This window comes from Elgaria multicarinata, chromosome 6, assembly GCF_023053635.1.
Source record: "Elgaria multicarinata webbii isolate HBS135686 ecotype San Diego chromosome 6, rElgMul1.1.pri, whole genome shotgun sequence".
NCBI classification, from domain to species: Eukaryota; Metazoa; Chordata; class Lepidosauria; order Squamata; family Anguidae; genus Elgaria; species Elgaria multicarinata.
The window spans coordinates 81,359,218-81,375,394 of NC_086176.1; the positions used below are offsets into that span (position 1 = coordinate 81,359,218).

Here is a 16,177-nt window from a genome sequence, read left to right on the forward strand (position 1 = left end):
TTGATTGCAGATTAACTTTAATTTTTTGCTTGAGTTGCTTGAAAGTGGAACCTGCAAGAATGAAAGGTGAATAATAAATAGAAAGTGTCTTTTTGTGCAATGTTTTCCTCATACACAATGTACATTTTAATGGGATTCGTCCAATACGTCAAATATATGTAAAAATTCTGTTTATGGAGACAGATGATAGATAAGTCTGAATTGGCTTGATGATTTCTGTACCGCAAATTATCATGAAACTGAAAGGGCAGTTTTAAGGCTTAATGCACATTTTAATTTAGGGGCTGTCTATACAAGGGGAAAGCCCCACAGTCATTGTGGATCTGTGCGGCAACAGTTAGACAACTCAAGCGCAGGATCACAGTCACTGCAGGGCTTCCCCATGATGCTGCAATATGAAAAAGCTGAAGATTTGCCCTGACTTTTTCAAAGGGAGCGATATCAACATGAGGCTTCCACCGTGTGATATCGCTCCGGGGCGAATCTAGGGTCAACCCAGGGGCTATGTTGATGTATTTCGCCTACACACACACATACACACACACACAAAAGAACCCTAACCCTCTACTCATTGGAGAATTATCAATGTGACTTTATCCTGGCATTGTACTTGCTGAGCAGGGATACTAAATTCCACTGCACTGGGAGAATGACAAACAATATGGACATTGTCAAGTTATACTTTATGCCACTGCTGTAGGTATCACTGGTGAACATAAGAGGCATCCTGGATCAGAACAAGGGCCCATCTAATCCAGCACTCTGTTCTCATAGTAGCCAACCAGCTGTCAACCACAGACCCACAGGTGGGACACGGTGAACAGCACCCTCCTCCCCATGTTCCCCAGCAACTGGTGTATATAGGCTTACTGCCTCTGATACTGGAGAAGCACGTAGCCACCAGGACTAGTAGCTATGGATAATCTTCTCCAGAATTTATCCCCCTTTTAAAGCCATCCAAATTGGTGGCAATCACTACGTCTTGTGGTAGAGAATTCCAGTTTAACTATGCACTTTGTGCATAGTTAAACTTTTATCTGACTTGAATCTCCCACCAATCAGCTTCATGGGAAGACCCCGGGTACTAGTATAATGGAAAAGGGAGAAAAATGTCTCCCTATCCACATTCTCCACACCATGGATAATTTTGTACACTATAAACTATATGATTGGTGGGTGACTGTATGGTTGCTATGGATGCTGCAGGAGTGGCTGTTGGTGTTGCTATGTTGTCTCTTATTTTTACTGGTATTGTTTTGCTTTCTACTTCGCTGCTGGGAATGCATAGGGTTGTGGGTGTAACACTGACATAGCCCTAATGTAGCAAGCACCAGCATAGCAGGATGAACGAATCAGCTTGTAAATCCATAACACAGACTGAAGTGAACTCACATTTCTTCTCATACCTTATTAAAACTTTTAATGCCATCAAGTATGGCATTAAAAAAAAGACAACACCTCACCACAGAGCCGCTGTATGTTTGAACATGTTGGTTCAGCATGACTGAGACAGCATGCCACTGTGATACTGTTTAATTCACCAATATGTGCTAAGTAAATATGAGGATAGCTAGAACCATTTTATTCATTTCTAATATTTAGTATGGACATTTAATGGTAAAATGCTACCTGGGGAACAGAAAATTCACCCAACATTTGTTTTACAAAACTGAAACAAGGTTTCCCAAAGCTGTCACTGTGTGGTTGCTTTGGCCATTTATTTTTCCACTTCAAATGCTGCTGCTTGTTTCAGAATCTTTTATGTAAACACAGATTAATAGATTTTAAAAACTGTAGGCACAGTTAAAAGATTAGTTATCCTAGTAATAATATATTACTGGGTTCAGGCCAAATGTTACATTCTGATACACCTGGACAACCCCAGTCTTGCATCCAATCATAAGCAGCTTCATTTGGGAATCCAGCCATTTGGACTTATCCCAAGACAAAACTAACAAAATGCCTCATCTATTATATGAGTCTGCTGAGGTTATCAAAAGTCATCCTGTATCAGACTTATCCACATTTGTTTCATTCTTTGGGGGTTCTTTGTTTTTTTTCATAATGCAGCAGAGCCTTTTATCCTGTTGCAAATAGAAGGTAACCAAGTAACTGTCAGAGCAATCCCATACATGTCTGCTCAGAGGTAAGCCCCAATGATTTTAAATGTATTTATTCCTAGGTAAGTGTGTACAGGAGAAGTAGGTAACCTTTTTGGGAGTGTGGGCCTATTTGGCAATTTGAGAATTTCTCCTGGGAACCACCTCAAAATGGGCACTCTGCGAATGAAAGCATCAGCCTGCAACCACCTGCCATCTTCATTTCCTTAAATGTCTCTGAGCCCCACTTGTGGCCCTGAGCCATTCATAGGAAAAGAAGATGAGAGCAGCCAGAGGCCTGCCCTCTGCTTTGAAGCAATCTCAGTGACCAGTAAGAAACATTATTATTATTATTATTATTATTATTATTATTAATAATAATAATAATAATAATAATTTAAAAGTAGGAGGATTAGGGCACGTCGGCAGGTGTCAAGTGAGATGTCTGAGAGCATAGGGTTGCCACGTGGGTGCCACGTGTGCCTACCCCTGGTGTAAACAATAGCAGTCTGCCATACCCAAATATTTGTTACCAGTAATTACAGTTACTTGTGGTAACATGTGATACTAAGTGCTCCTGGCCAATTGTGCCACTCTGCCGACACTTGTTGAAGGAAAGCTTGTGACTTTGCAATGCTCCTATGGTAACAGAGAGGATCCACAGAATATGCTTATGTGACATGATTTGTATGACACCTGTTAAATGCAAGAAACAAATAAACCAAATAAAAAATGTGCATACAGTGCATAACTAATTCAAGGAACTTACTGTCATGTGAACTAGACACAGTAAAGTCTGTTTGATCATCATCAGTAATGGTAACTGAGTCAGGTGAATTTTACAATCCTTCTAGAAAACTGAGTTCTACCATAACTTTCAAGCAAAAGAAAACCCCTAAATTTAATGTATGCTTGATGTGCTTTCCTGATCCAGCTTGATTCTCATTATTCTAAGCCTCTGACTGACAGAAGGAGGGATAGAGAGCTTCTTTAAACATTTTTCTTTATGGCATGCTCATTACTGGCCTGTCATAGATGTTCGCGGGTCATTCTGATGACGCCATCAGCCTCCTGTGCGCCTCCCACTCCATTTTCCAGTGGAAGAGAAGCAGGAAGCAGAGCCACAGTAAGGGAATGGAATTTCCTCTTGTCTGAAGGAGCTCAGAATCAATAGGGAAAGGGTAATTTCACAGTGGCTTCATAAGTTCTTACACCCTTAACTTCCACCATAGCTTTTAGTGTGAACTACAATTGATATAAAGATGGATAGTTGGAATCAAATAGTATGCCAAGCATATTGACTAGTGCAAATAGCAACGACTTTTTGGGTTTTGGGATAATAAAACACTTATCATTAGCATCTAAGTATTCAAGAAAATAAGAACTGCTATATTAGATTGATACTTGTTGACTTATGTTAAGGTGTGATTTACCTGTGAGCATACACAAGTTACTGTGTCTGATAAAATCTATGTAGAGAAACTATTAGCAGATTAGAATTTCATTTCATTTTAATTCATTTATTATATTTCTATACTGCTCCATAGCCAAAGCTCTCTGAGTGGTTCATAAAAATTTAAAACCATTAAAACACAATATACAAAGTACAATAAAGAAAAAGCATTTATATAAAACAATATAAACAGATAACATACTGAAAACATTTATCTAAAAACGATTTCTTAAACCATCAGCTAAAGATGAGCCAAGACCTAATTTAAAACTCATTATATGCTCCTAAATGCCGGAGAGTAGAGGGCAGTTTTAACCTCACACTGAAAAGATAACAATGTTGATACCAGGTGAGTTTCATCAGGGAGATCATTCCATAACTTGGGGGCTACCACCAAGAAGGACCTCTCTCTTGTTGCCACCCTCCAAGCATCCCTTGGAGGAGGCACCCGAACGAGGGCCTTGGATGTTATGTGTAGTGTATGGGTCAGTTCATGCCAGGAGAGGTGCTCCATGTAAGGCTTCATAGGTCAAAACCAGCACTTTGAAGTGGGCTCAGAAACAAACTGGCAGCCAGTGCAAGCAGACCAGAATTGGCCCTATATGTTCAGACCTTCTGGTTCCCGTTATCAATCTGATTCCCATAGACTGCATAAGTTGCAGATCCTGAACCATCTTCAAAGGCAGCCTGACGTAGAGTGCATTGCAGTAATCTAATTTGGAAGTTACCAGAGTGTAGACAACTGAAGCCAGGTTATCCCTGTCCAGATAGGGGCATAGCTGGGTCATGAACTGAAGCTGGTAGAAGGCACTCCATGCCACTGAGTGAGAAAGATGGCTCCAGGAGGATCCCTAAACTACAAACCTGCTCCTTCAGGGGTGGGGAGCAACACAGTTCAGAACAGGTTGAGCATCCTCCATCCGGTCAGGAGAACCAATCACTAACAGCATCTCATTCTTGTCTGTATTAAGTCTGAGTTTATTATCCTTTATCCAGTCCATTGTCACAGCCAGGCACTGATTTGGCACATCTACAGCCTCTGTTGAAAAAGATGAAAAGGAGAAATAGAGCTGAGTGTCCTCAGCATAGTGATGACAACGCATTCTAAAACTTTGGATGACCTCAATGGTTTCATGTAGATGTTGAATAGCATGGGGGATAAAACCAACCCCTGCAGAACCCCATACTGGAGAATCCACGGGACTGAGCAATATTCTGCAAATACCACCTTCTGGAACCTACCATCAAGTAGAGCAAATCCACTACAATGCAGTGCCTCACACTCCCAACTCAGATAAATGTCCCAGAAGGATACCATGGTTGATGATCTCAAAAGCTGCTGAGAGATCAAGTAGAATCAACAAGGTCACACTCCCCTGTTTTTCTCCTGACATAGGTTATCATACAGGGTGATCAAGGCTGTTTCCATGCCAAACCCCAGCCTGAACCCTGATTGAAATTGATGTAGATAATCAGTCCCATCCAAGAGTGTCTGGAGCTGGTCGGCCAGTCCTGGTATAACTCAATCCACAAAAGGTGAAATCAGATGTTTCTGAGCCTAAATCAACACTGCATCTCTGCAACTTTTATATTCTCATAAAGGTAATACAAAATTAACCTGTCCAATTTTGAACTAAAGTCTATTGCATGTCTCAGTTCTTAGCATGTACCAATTCAGTTTTTATAATAAATAACATTTTAATATGATTGTGTAGTGGAGTTACTGACATTTGGAGCTTCTTATATCTTTATGACCTGGTTTGAAAACATTAGCTCATTGAATGTGTCCTTGTGGCACAAATAATAATGCAAGCATTTAACTTTTCATATTAGCGGCTTTACACATGGGGATACTTAAAGTGAAGTAAGTACATATATGTCTCTACATTCAAGGTCTGTGCATATAAAATAACATCCCGTAGCTGTGCATATAAAATAACATTGTACTTCTGCAGGCTGCCAAAGCTACTTTAGGTGTAGTCAAGGGTTTGTACATATTCAGTAATATTTTTATTCTTTAAAGTGCAGGGCCCCCACAGCATCTCACAAACTGCCACTTTAGAAGCAGTTTGCTTTGTAATAGGTGCGGTTGCTATTTGAGAAACACTAGTTGTGCAGCTCTTTGGATCCAGACCTATGTCTATGATGGTATTGCACAAATACAAGGAGTATAAATCCCTTCATGATTACTCGGTGAGATGGTGAGGGAATGTGCTGTCCCTATAAGAACATTTCTTACTTTGTATTGCCACAAGCTTGGAATGGCATGTGCTAGATCAATTCCTCATATGTTTCTTTTCATGTAAGCCGGTAGTTACAAGGTATTATGGGTTATTGGGCAAATCTAAAGTAACATTTCTTATTTTCTTCAGTAATTAGATGCTAATGATCACTGTCTTCTCATGAAAAAAATATTACTGGTGTATGTGTATAGGTTCAATTTTGTTGTTGTTGTTGTTGTTGTCTTTGTGCTGTCTAATCACATAGTCAACCAAGCCCACTACTCTGTTTGGATCTTCCCCTTTCAAACCTGAAATTTTAGGTTCATGGGAATATGTTGATTTCATAAGAATTTGTGTGTATCTTTCCATTAGATTAAAAGCCTCACCTGGAAGCACTAAAAGACTTTGGTAGAATAATTAGGCACTGTGGGGAAATGTATTTGCATGAATTTACATGTTCTGAACGTACTCTTCTTTAACAAACAATATCAGGAAGAAGAAAGGATCCTAATATATATAGTTATATGGCACATATTAGTCAGAATACATTGCTTGTTCCTTGTTTGAGATATCACACACACACACACACACACACACACACACACATATATCGGACTGATTTTTCCAAACTGAAGCACGTTGAAACCCAGAAAGTTTAATTGCAGTTGTAGAACCATAAACTAGTTCAGGCTCACTGAAGTGGAATGGTATGTGAACCTGAGCAAGCCTTTTCTGAGTTTCCTTCTGAATCTTTTGTACCATTTTACTTCTTTCCCCTTGAGGGAAAGAAATCACTGCTGGGGCCTCAAAGTAGCTGATGGAATAAAATCAGTAAGGGGGCTATGATTGAGATGGAAAATGGGAACAAGTTACAATGCAGGAATGCCTCCATTTGGTGATAGTGGCTTGCATATGTTATATAAAGGACAGCTGACTTGTGTCACACAACTTGATATTGAGGGTATAAACGTCACCTTCTCCACAACTACTGTTGAACAAAGAACAGCAGAACCTTTCTGGTTCAATATCATATATTCTATAGACTGCCTAATGAAAATGCCATCACATCACACACATGCTAGACCCCATGCAACTGAGGTGAATCAGGGCCCATCTGCTGCTCTCTTCCATTAATTATACCATTCATGCACCACACACAAAACATCAAGGACACATAAGTAGCTGTCCCAAGATCAGTCTAAACCTGAGTACGTTGTAAGAATGTGATGCTCAGCCTGGTTTTAATGTTTAGTTTCGTCAGCTCTACCACAGGCCAATAGGAATCTACCAGGCCATATCAAAACCATACATCCAAGTCAACTCCTCAGTCTGAGCAACTTGTCTTATCAAGTAGCTATACAGACTGCCTGGCCTTGTCTGGAATCTGAACACCAGCCTGTCTTTCACCATGTAATTGCCTCAGTTTTCTAAACTACTATCATGTTCCACCCTCTGCCTTATGCACCCTTTTTCCTAAAGAAAAATGTTCTAAATGTATCCTTCCTTCATATGACAGTAACATAATGTGGGGGGGAAATCCATGTAGTTCAGCATTCTTTGCAGGAATCCTGGCAATAAGTGTTTAAACCGCTTTCATGTTCCTCCTTCATCATTTTTTCTAAACCTGATGATGATGATGATGTTGATACCTTATCATCTTTAGCCTTCTCCTGTAGGAACGATACTGTAACCCATTGATTATTTTAGTTGGTCTGTTCTGTACTTTTTTGCAGCTCTGTGATATCCTTTTAGTTTGGGTGACCTGAATTGCAGACAGCATTCTAATTGTGGCAGCACAGTAGAGTTATCTAACAGCATTTTTATACTTGCTTTATTTTCAGTCCCTTTACCAATAATTTCTAACACTGAATGTTTACGTTGCAGCACCACTGAGTTAACATTTCCATTATAAGCTCAAAATCTCTTCCCTGGGTAGTCATAATAAATTTAGACCTCATCAGTGTATTTATGAAGTTGATTTTTTTTGTCCTAATGTACATCACTTTGTACATTGACACTTTGTACTTATTAACACTGAATTTCATTTGCCATTCTATTGCCCATAAAGCCAGATTAAAAACATCCTTTGGAGCTCAGAACAGTCTGTTAAGGATTTCATCATCGTAAATAATTTGGTATTGTATGCTGACTGTTACTCCTCTCTTCATAACTTTTAGGTATTTTAAACAGCACCAGTCCCAATATATATCTTCAGGGAGCACCACTACTTACTTCCCCCCATTATCAAAATGATTCATTTATTCATTTTTTAATACTTCCTGTTTTTTCAAACCAGTTACCGGACCATAAGAGGAAGATGATTCTCTTACTTCATCACTGCTAAGTGTTTTTAGGAGCCTTTGTTGAAGGACTTTGCCAAAAGCTTTTTGAGAGTACAAATATATAAAGGCTATCTAGTTATTTAATGACACTCACAAACAACTCTAAAATGTTGGTGGGCATGACCCCAAATGCATCACATTGATTCTTCCTCAGCTAGGCTTGTTCTACATTTTTTAAAATTAGCAGTTCTAGATTTTCTACTACTTTACTTGAGGCAGGTACTTAGGGTGACAGGACTATAATTTCCTGTCCTCCTATCTTTTTCCTTTTTTTAACATACAAACCTCCTGCATTTACTCTCTAAACATACCTCAGACCTATCTCTGCTTTTACTTCATGAAAATTATAGTTCTGTTGCTTTCGCAGGTTGTTCAATATATTTCAGAAACAGATATCTGGTAGTAGATCTTCATGATGTTTTCATTCTGACTTCATAGGTTCACCATATAACCACACTGCCCATGCTGTTTACATTATAAAATATATGCCACAATAAGGCATACAGACAGATACATAGCACAGACTTCCCCATGTCCTAATTATTTTCACAACCTGTTTTCCCAACTTCACACTCTAAACTAGGAAGGAGCTGATTTTAGTTTTGTGTGGACTACTCCTTTTGCCCCCCTTTTACTAGAATTCCCATGGTTCACTACTGCATTTTAAATTTACAAAGCAAGAATGCATAGTCAGAAATTCGTAACACTTAAGGCACAACAAACCTTAAGAACATAGGAAACACATTACTGGATAAAACCAAAGTTCTTCTATTCTAGCATTGATTCCCAGAATTCCAATTACCAAGAGTTGTTAAGTGGTCCACCAGAAATTTGCCTGAAAATGATTTGAGGCAGCCTACGACTATTTCAAACACATCTTATTACCTAATAAATGTCATGTCATAGATCCAGGAACTTCTATGCCCTGAATGTTGGTTCCATGCACCTTGATGCTAGGAATCTCTGCCTTTGAGTTTTGTTATCAGCAGGGGCATATAACAAATACAGGGGTGTATTTGCGCATATAACAAATACAGGGGTGTATTTGCACAATGGACTCCTTCAGTTTGTATATAAACACTATGACAACCTATGTACTGGATTTAGGATTTTCCAGTAATATGTCACTAGAATGTTCTGGAACTTTGTGATGCATTCAGCAATGGATATAGAATGTGAAAGGGTATATATATGGTGTTTCTGTTTTAATATAATATAGGTCTAGGAGGATCTGTGACCCCATATAAGCTGATTTATGTTACCTGATTTATAAGTTACCTCATCAGGGTTCTTTTTATATGTGGGATTTGATCTGGACCATCCAAATCCCATGCATCAACGACTCTGGGGGAACCAAGACCTACAGCTTCTAGTGCTACCAATCAAAAGGCATTGTGCAGCTATTCTGTATTTCCCTCTTTAACAGATTTTCTATGGTAAGAAAAGAAGTGGTGGTGGGGGGACACTGGAGGGTTACAAATGCAAGATGACATAATCTGGACTTCCATAAAAGTCCATGAATGAAGCAGGCAATTTCATAAGAAAAGCCTCATCTGAAAGCATCCTCAGTGATGTTGGGTCATATTGTTCCATAATGTGAGATGTATTTAGAAAGTGGTTTAATTTAATCTGATTTTTACAAGATCTGTCAGATCCACTAGGGTGGTAACACTGCCAATTGAGATGGACCTCTGAAAATGTTTGTGATAGTGTTTGTTCAAGACTAGGGGTTGAGGGAACATACACCTCCTGGCAGGTTGACAAGTATGTGTTGCTGGTTGTGTGGAAGTTGGGGTTTGAAAAACAACAACCCTGTGCTGATTGTAGTGATGGGTTAGAGAGAGCAGCCTGAGGCAACCTGGATCACGATGTTTGTGTTGCTTGACTTAAGGAGTGAGAACTTGAGGGGTTCTGTGTACCTCTGACTCGCTGTGTGTGTGTGTGTGTGTGTGTGTGGTGGCTGCTCATGAGCTGTTGGTTAGCAGAGAGGTTGAGACTAGTTTAGCAGTTACGAGTTAAGAAACAGTAACGTTTCGTTTTTGACTAAACGGAGAGGGGGAGAGGCTGTCGAAACGAGTATCCTGCTGGCTAAGCGGGTTGCGAGGTGAACGGCGAAGAGGGCAAGGCAGCCTGCGCGGTGCGGATTGTGAAAAAAGCCTGAGTCGCCCTGTGTTGTGCTGGCTGTGGAGTCCAGTCCGCAGTTTCCGTCTCTCCTCAGCAGTCTCCGTCTCTGGCAGCGGCGGAGGGCGGCAAGGCAAGTGCACGGAACAGCCAGTTGTTTAAAATCCTTCTAGAACCGTTTCTAATTCCCCCTTGCGCCGGGGAAGGGAGAGCGGGAGGGGGAGGAGGAGCCGGAGGCTGGTGGGGGGAGGGAGCCAGCGGAGAGGAGGAGAGAGCAGCCTGTCCTGGTCTCTGCCTGTCAATCACGGCGCGGGAGGTGTGTCCGAGCGCGCAGCGGGCCAATAGCGTGTGTGTGTGGCGGCGTCTCCATGGTGACTGGGCTGTTCCTGGGGAGGCTGTGATGGGTTGACAGGTGCGTGACAGTCGGAGCTCTCTGCAGGCATGTACGGCAAAGGCAAGAGCAACAGCAGCGTCCCGTCCGACAGCCAGGCCAGGGAGAAGTGAGTACAGCCCGCCGGACCGCACAGCCTGACTGGGCGGGGAGGTGGGCGCGCATACGCCCCGCACAAAGTAACTTTACCGCTTGTAGCAGAGGGGGGGTCTCGCACGAACTCGGGGAGCACAATCCCGGCGCGGGAAAGAGGAAGGCGGCCGTGGCGGAGAGGGGACGCCACAAGTCGGGGTGTAGGCAGGAGGGGGTGTGTGGGCGGCGCGCGCACGCGGGCGTGTGGTTAAAAGTACGCGAGACCCTCTTGTTCAGGCAGGGGGTTGCGGAGTCCTTCCCGAGGGGGGTGGGGCTGAGGTGCCGGGCTCTCTTCCCGCGTCGGTTGGGGACAGGACGTGCCCGAGCCCTTCTCATGCCCCGGACGGCGGCGGAAGGTTGTAGCTCGGTCTGTGAGGAGAAAGTGGTTGAAGCAGACTGTGTGGTGCCTCACTCCACGGGAGGCTTAGGGTAGGATTAGCGTTTAGGCTGGAGAGCCTTTCCCTGTGTTTTGTTTTTGTTTTTCTTTCTTACTGCCTCCCCCACCCCCTCCCCCACCTCCAAGGGTCATGGTGCCGGTTTGGGGGTTGGGAAAGAAGATGGTGTTGGAGTAACTTTGGTAACAAAAGAGTCTGGACTGTGTGCTGGTGTGAAGCATCCGCTGGGGAGGGAGAGAGAGAAACAGAAGCCTCCTTGCTTTGCCTGTTAACTCCGTGACACTCAACTCTTACCCCCCCCCCACGTTTTTATTTTTATTTTTTTTAAAATCAGGACCTAGTATCGTTTTCTCCCTACCATTTTTTTCACAGAGCTTTGAACTGTGACTTTTGGGACATCCTGGCCTAGGTTGGGGGCAGAAGGCTACTGTACTTTATTTAAAGAAGAAAATGACTAAGTGCAATCTTAGGCATGTTTGGACAGAAAAAAGTCCTACAACTCCCAGCATTCCCCAGCCAGCCAAACGTGCATAGGATTGTGCCCTAAATAGTTTGCAGTCTTTCTTTTTAATGATCTTGTGTGCAGAAATGACTGTTGGGTTAGGACAATGTTTTGAGCAGAAAGGTGAACTCAGTTTCTTTCTAAGTGGAATGGAAGAATCTATTAATGAGAAGTAGAGCCTGGGTTTAGGCTTGTAGAGGAATTAAATATTGTGCCTACTTGGGGATAGGGCATGTTGAGGGTAATAATAAATGCATGTGTGAAGCCTGCCCATAATGTTGATGAAGGAAAGACACACGCATACCACCTATGGAAGAGTATATTATTTCCATTGCAGTACCTTAATTCACTTGTTATGGAGACAGCAAAACTTTTAGAAAAATAAGTACACATATATATTTAATATTTCCCCACTGCACAAAATAGCAAACAACATTACACATACTCTTAGTATATTTTTAATTATAACAGATCTTCTCTCCTTGTTTGCATGATTATTTTTTTAACAAAGAACTGGGCCAAGTGATTACACCGGACAGCAATGTTAACAAATTCAAAGTAAACAAAAATATAGAGGATAACTTCTTGAACTTATGTTTGTTTGTGATTTAAAGTTGGCTTTTTGAAATGTTTCCCATACAAGTTAGCTGTAGTTGCAACTTTCATTTTCCTCACTAAAACTAGTAGAACACAGAAGGGACTTGGTTATCAAAAGGAATGTATAGGATTAATATTCCTGAGACAAACCATTTATGATGTATTTTCTTTTCCTATCTAGTGAGTTTGTCAGTGCACTAGTTATCCTCACAGACTTAGAGTGAGGTGCTGAGGTCAGAGGGTTCCAACCAGAAATGGTTTTGATATATATGGTTTCTTAAAATGTCATTGTGCATAACTTTGGAGCTTTTCATAACATGAGAATGAATGTGCGAAGCATGATTGAGATGTTTCCCTTGAGGCAGTTTGCATTGAACCTTCACCTAAAGGTTTTCCTGGCTGCAGCATTTTGAAGAGGAGAGTTACTTCCTGATTCCAAAGACAAAGAAGCAGGCCAGAGACTTAAATCATTTGTCAGATATTTGATCTTTGCATCTCTAACTTTGTGCACTAGAAGCGTGGGAAGAAAGGGACACAAAGCTATTACTATAACTAAAATTTGAAACAAATTGAGGAATATTTAAAATGTGAATCGGTGAACCAAGTAAAGCAAAGCATTTATAAACCTCTTACCTTGGTAATATGATCTTACATTTCTTGGCTAAAGTTATGCAGCTGAGTTTTGAGTCGTTATTGTTGTGTAGCAAGCTTTGTGAGTTCAAACTTCAGCGTGAAGTCTCTGTTGCTGAGTAGCATGTATGGGAACAAATATAAAATCGGGGCTTTGGTCTTGATGTACAACCTTGGCTATGTTGGTGGTTCCTAGTATGTGTGTATGTCTGAAATGTTGTCGTGCTTTATATTTTTTTCTAGCTTCTGAACAAAGGCATCTTGTAAGATAGGATGGTATACAGATATTGTTTTGCCTTTGAAGGCATAACTACATTGAACTGCCACCAAGTAATAAGTACCCTTTGAAGTGAAGTTAGGGGAACTGCTAGATGGTGCTATTTGATCTAAATACATTCATCTCTCCATTCATTACAGTTTGCAACAAATCGTTATTCCTGTTGTAGAGTTTGCCTGATCTATGCAGTATTATAAAATAATAAACCATAAAATTTTGTGACATGATCAGTTGTCCTGTTTGTGTTGAATAAGGAGTATTGTTTAGAAGTGGGTGGGTAAGTGCTTGGTTTAGATATCATTGTATAAGCAATGCTATGTACTTCTGTAGAATCATTTATATATTTATTTCCAGTAAATCAAGCTGTTCTGTTGTCAACATATGTATTTTTCTTCAATAAATCTATAAAGTAAGATCTCTGTACATTATTTTCTTATAGTACTTTTCCACCTCAGTACAATTCTCACCCTAGGGATATAGTTCTGCTGAGAGTAGTTGTCGTCATATCAAAATGAGTACAGTTGAGGGGAGGGGAGAAACTGCTTTCTGAGCTTTTTATAAACTAGTGATGGCCTGAACCACTACAAGTATAATTAGGGGTTGAAAATTGCCCAATCCAGAAGCATTTGTTTATTTTTTTAAAAAAAAAGTGTTTTGTTTGCTGTAAGAATTTAGTGTGGCTACATATTATGGATTTAAATGTTTTTTTATATAAGAATTTACAGGTCATGTATAACACAGTAGCTACAATCTAGTTGTGTATGTTTAAGATCCATTGACCTAAATGGGATATGTATGCTTAAGTAGATCCAGTATTACAGAGACTGTCAGTGCAATTGAAGACATGTTTACTCAGAACTAAATCCTATTTTGTTTAATCATAGAATCAAAGAATAGCAGAGTTGGAAGGGGCTTACAAGGCCATTGAGTCCAACCCCCTGCTCAATGCAGGAGTCCACCCTAAAGCATCCCTGACAGATGGTTGTCCAGCTGACTCTTGAATGCCTCTAGTGTGGGAGAGCCCACAACCTCCCTAGGTAACTGATTCCATTGTCGTACTGCTCTAACAGTCAGGGAGTTTTTCCTGAAGTCCAGCTGGAATCTGGCTTCCTTTAACTTGAGCCCATTATTCCGTTTCCTGCACTCTGGGAGGATTGAGAAGAGATCCTGGCCCTCCTCTGTGTGACACCTTTTTAAGTATTTGAAGAGTGGTATCATGTCTCCCCTCAATCTTCTCTTCTCCAGACTAAACATGCCCAGTTCTTTCAGTCTCTCTTCATAGGGCTTTGTTTCCAGACCCCTGATCATCCTGGTTGCCCTCCTCTGAACACGCTCCAGCTTGTCTGCGTCCTTCTTGAATTGTGGAGCCCAGAACTGGACGCAATACCCTAGATACTCTTTTTTTCTTCATTTTACCTTGTACTCCGCTCCGAAATTTTTCAATGGGGAGCGGTATATAAATATTCTAAATGAATAAATAAATAGATGAGGCCTAACCAGAGCCGAATAGAGAGGAACTAGTACCTCACGTGATTTGGAAGCTATACTTCTATTAATGCAGCCCAAAATAGCATTTGCTTTTCTTGCAGCCATATCGCACTGTTGGCTCATATTCAGCTTGCGATCTACAACAATTCCAAGGTCCTTCTTGTTTGTAGTATTGCTGAGCCAAGTATCCCCCATCTTGTAACTGTGCATTTGGTTTCCATTTCCTAAATGTAGAACTTGGCATTTATCCCTACTAAATTTTATTCTGTTGTTTTCAGTCCAGCACTCCAGCCTATCAAGATCACTTTGAAGTTTGTTTCTGTCTTCCAGGGTATTAGCTATCCCACCCAATTTTGTGTCATCTGCAAATTTGATAAGCGTTCCCTGCACCTCCTCGTCCAAATCATTAATAAAAATGTTGACGAGCACTGGGCCCAGGACTGAGCCCTGTGGTACCCCACTTGTTGCCTCTCCCCAGTTTGAGAAGGTTCCATTGATAAGTACTCTTTGAGTCCGATTCTGTAGCCAACTGTGAATCCACCTAATAGTTGTTCCATCTAGCCCACTTTTAGCTAGTTTGTTAATCAGAATATCATGGGGCACTTTGTCGAAAGCTTTGCTGAAGTCAAGATATATGACGTCCACAGCATTCCCACAGTCCACAAGGGAGGTTATCCTATCAAAAAATGAGATCAAATTAGTCTGGCAGGATTTGTTCCTGACAAATCCATGTTGGCTTCTAGTAATCACTGCATTGATTTCAAGGTGTTTACAGATTGATTTCTTTATAATCTGCTCCAGAATTTTCCCAGGGATGGATGTAATGTAAGTTACTATCAACTATGTATGCCTAGGATTGCAACCTCAATGTTCAGTTGCTAGAAATCATGTTATTTGTAGAATGCAGTATATTAACTTCATCATATTCGGGAGCAAATGTATTTAGTTTGAAAATTGCTCTAATTTTCAAACTAAATAGCATTAATAGAACTATTATTATTATTATTTATTTATATAGCACCATCAATGTACATGGCGCTGTACAGAGTAAAACAGTAAATAGCAAGACCCTGCCGCATAGGCTTACATTCTAATAAAATCATAATAAAACAATAAGGAGGGGAAGAGAATGCAAACAGGCACAGGGTAGGGTAAACAGGCACTGGGTAGGGTAAAACTAACAGTATAAAGTCAGAACAAAATCAAGATTTAAAAGCTTTAGGAAAAAGAAAAGTTTTTAGCTGAGCTTTAAAAGCTGTGGTTGAACTTGTAGTTCTCAAATGTTCTGGAAGAGCGTTCCAGGCATAAGGGGCAGCAGAAGAAAATGGACGAAGCTGAGCAAGGGAAGTGGAGACCCTTGGGCAGGCGTGAAACATGGCATCAGAGGAGCGAAGAGCACGAGCGGGGCAATAGTGTGAGATGAGAGAGGAGAGATAGGAAGGAGCTAGACAGTGAAAAGCTTTGTAGGTCAACAGGAGAAGTTTATATTGGATTCTGAAGTGAATTGGAAGCCAATGAAGAGATTTCA

General features: G+C 40.9%; 1 protein-coding gene across 8 annotated transcripts in view; it reads left to right on the plus strand.

Moving 5' to 3' along the window:
* Positions 1-10,610: 10,610 nt before the first annotated feature.
* Positions 10,611-16,177, plus strand: part of SSBP2 (single stranded DNA binding protein 2) — a 146,129-nt gene continuing 140,562 nt past the window's right edge. For 3 of the 8 annotated variants that reach the window (XM_063129655.1, XM_063129659.1, XM_063129660.1), the window contains exon 1: positions 10,611-10,737. In XM_063129655.1, coding sequence (XP_062985725.1) covers positions 10,679-10,737 — 59 coding nt within the window. In that variant the 5' untranslated portion in view covers positions 10,611-10,678. Of the gene's footprint in view, positions 10,738-10,931; positions 11,190-16,177 lie in introns of those variants that run through there. The other 5 variants (XM_063129654.1, XM_063129657.1, XM_063129658.1 and 2 more) reach the window with 3 other exon arrangements.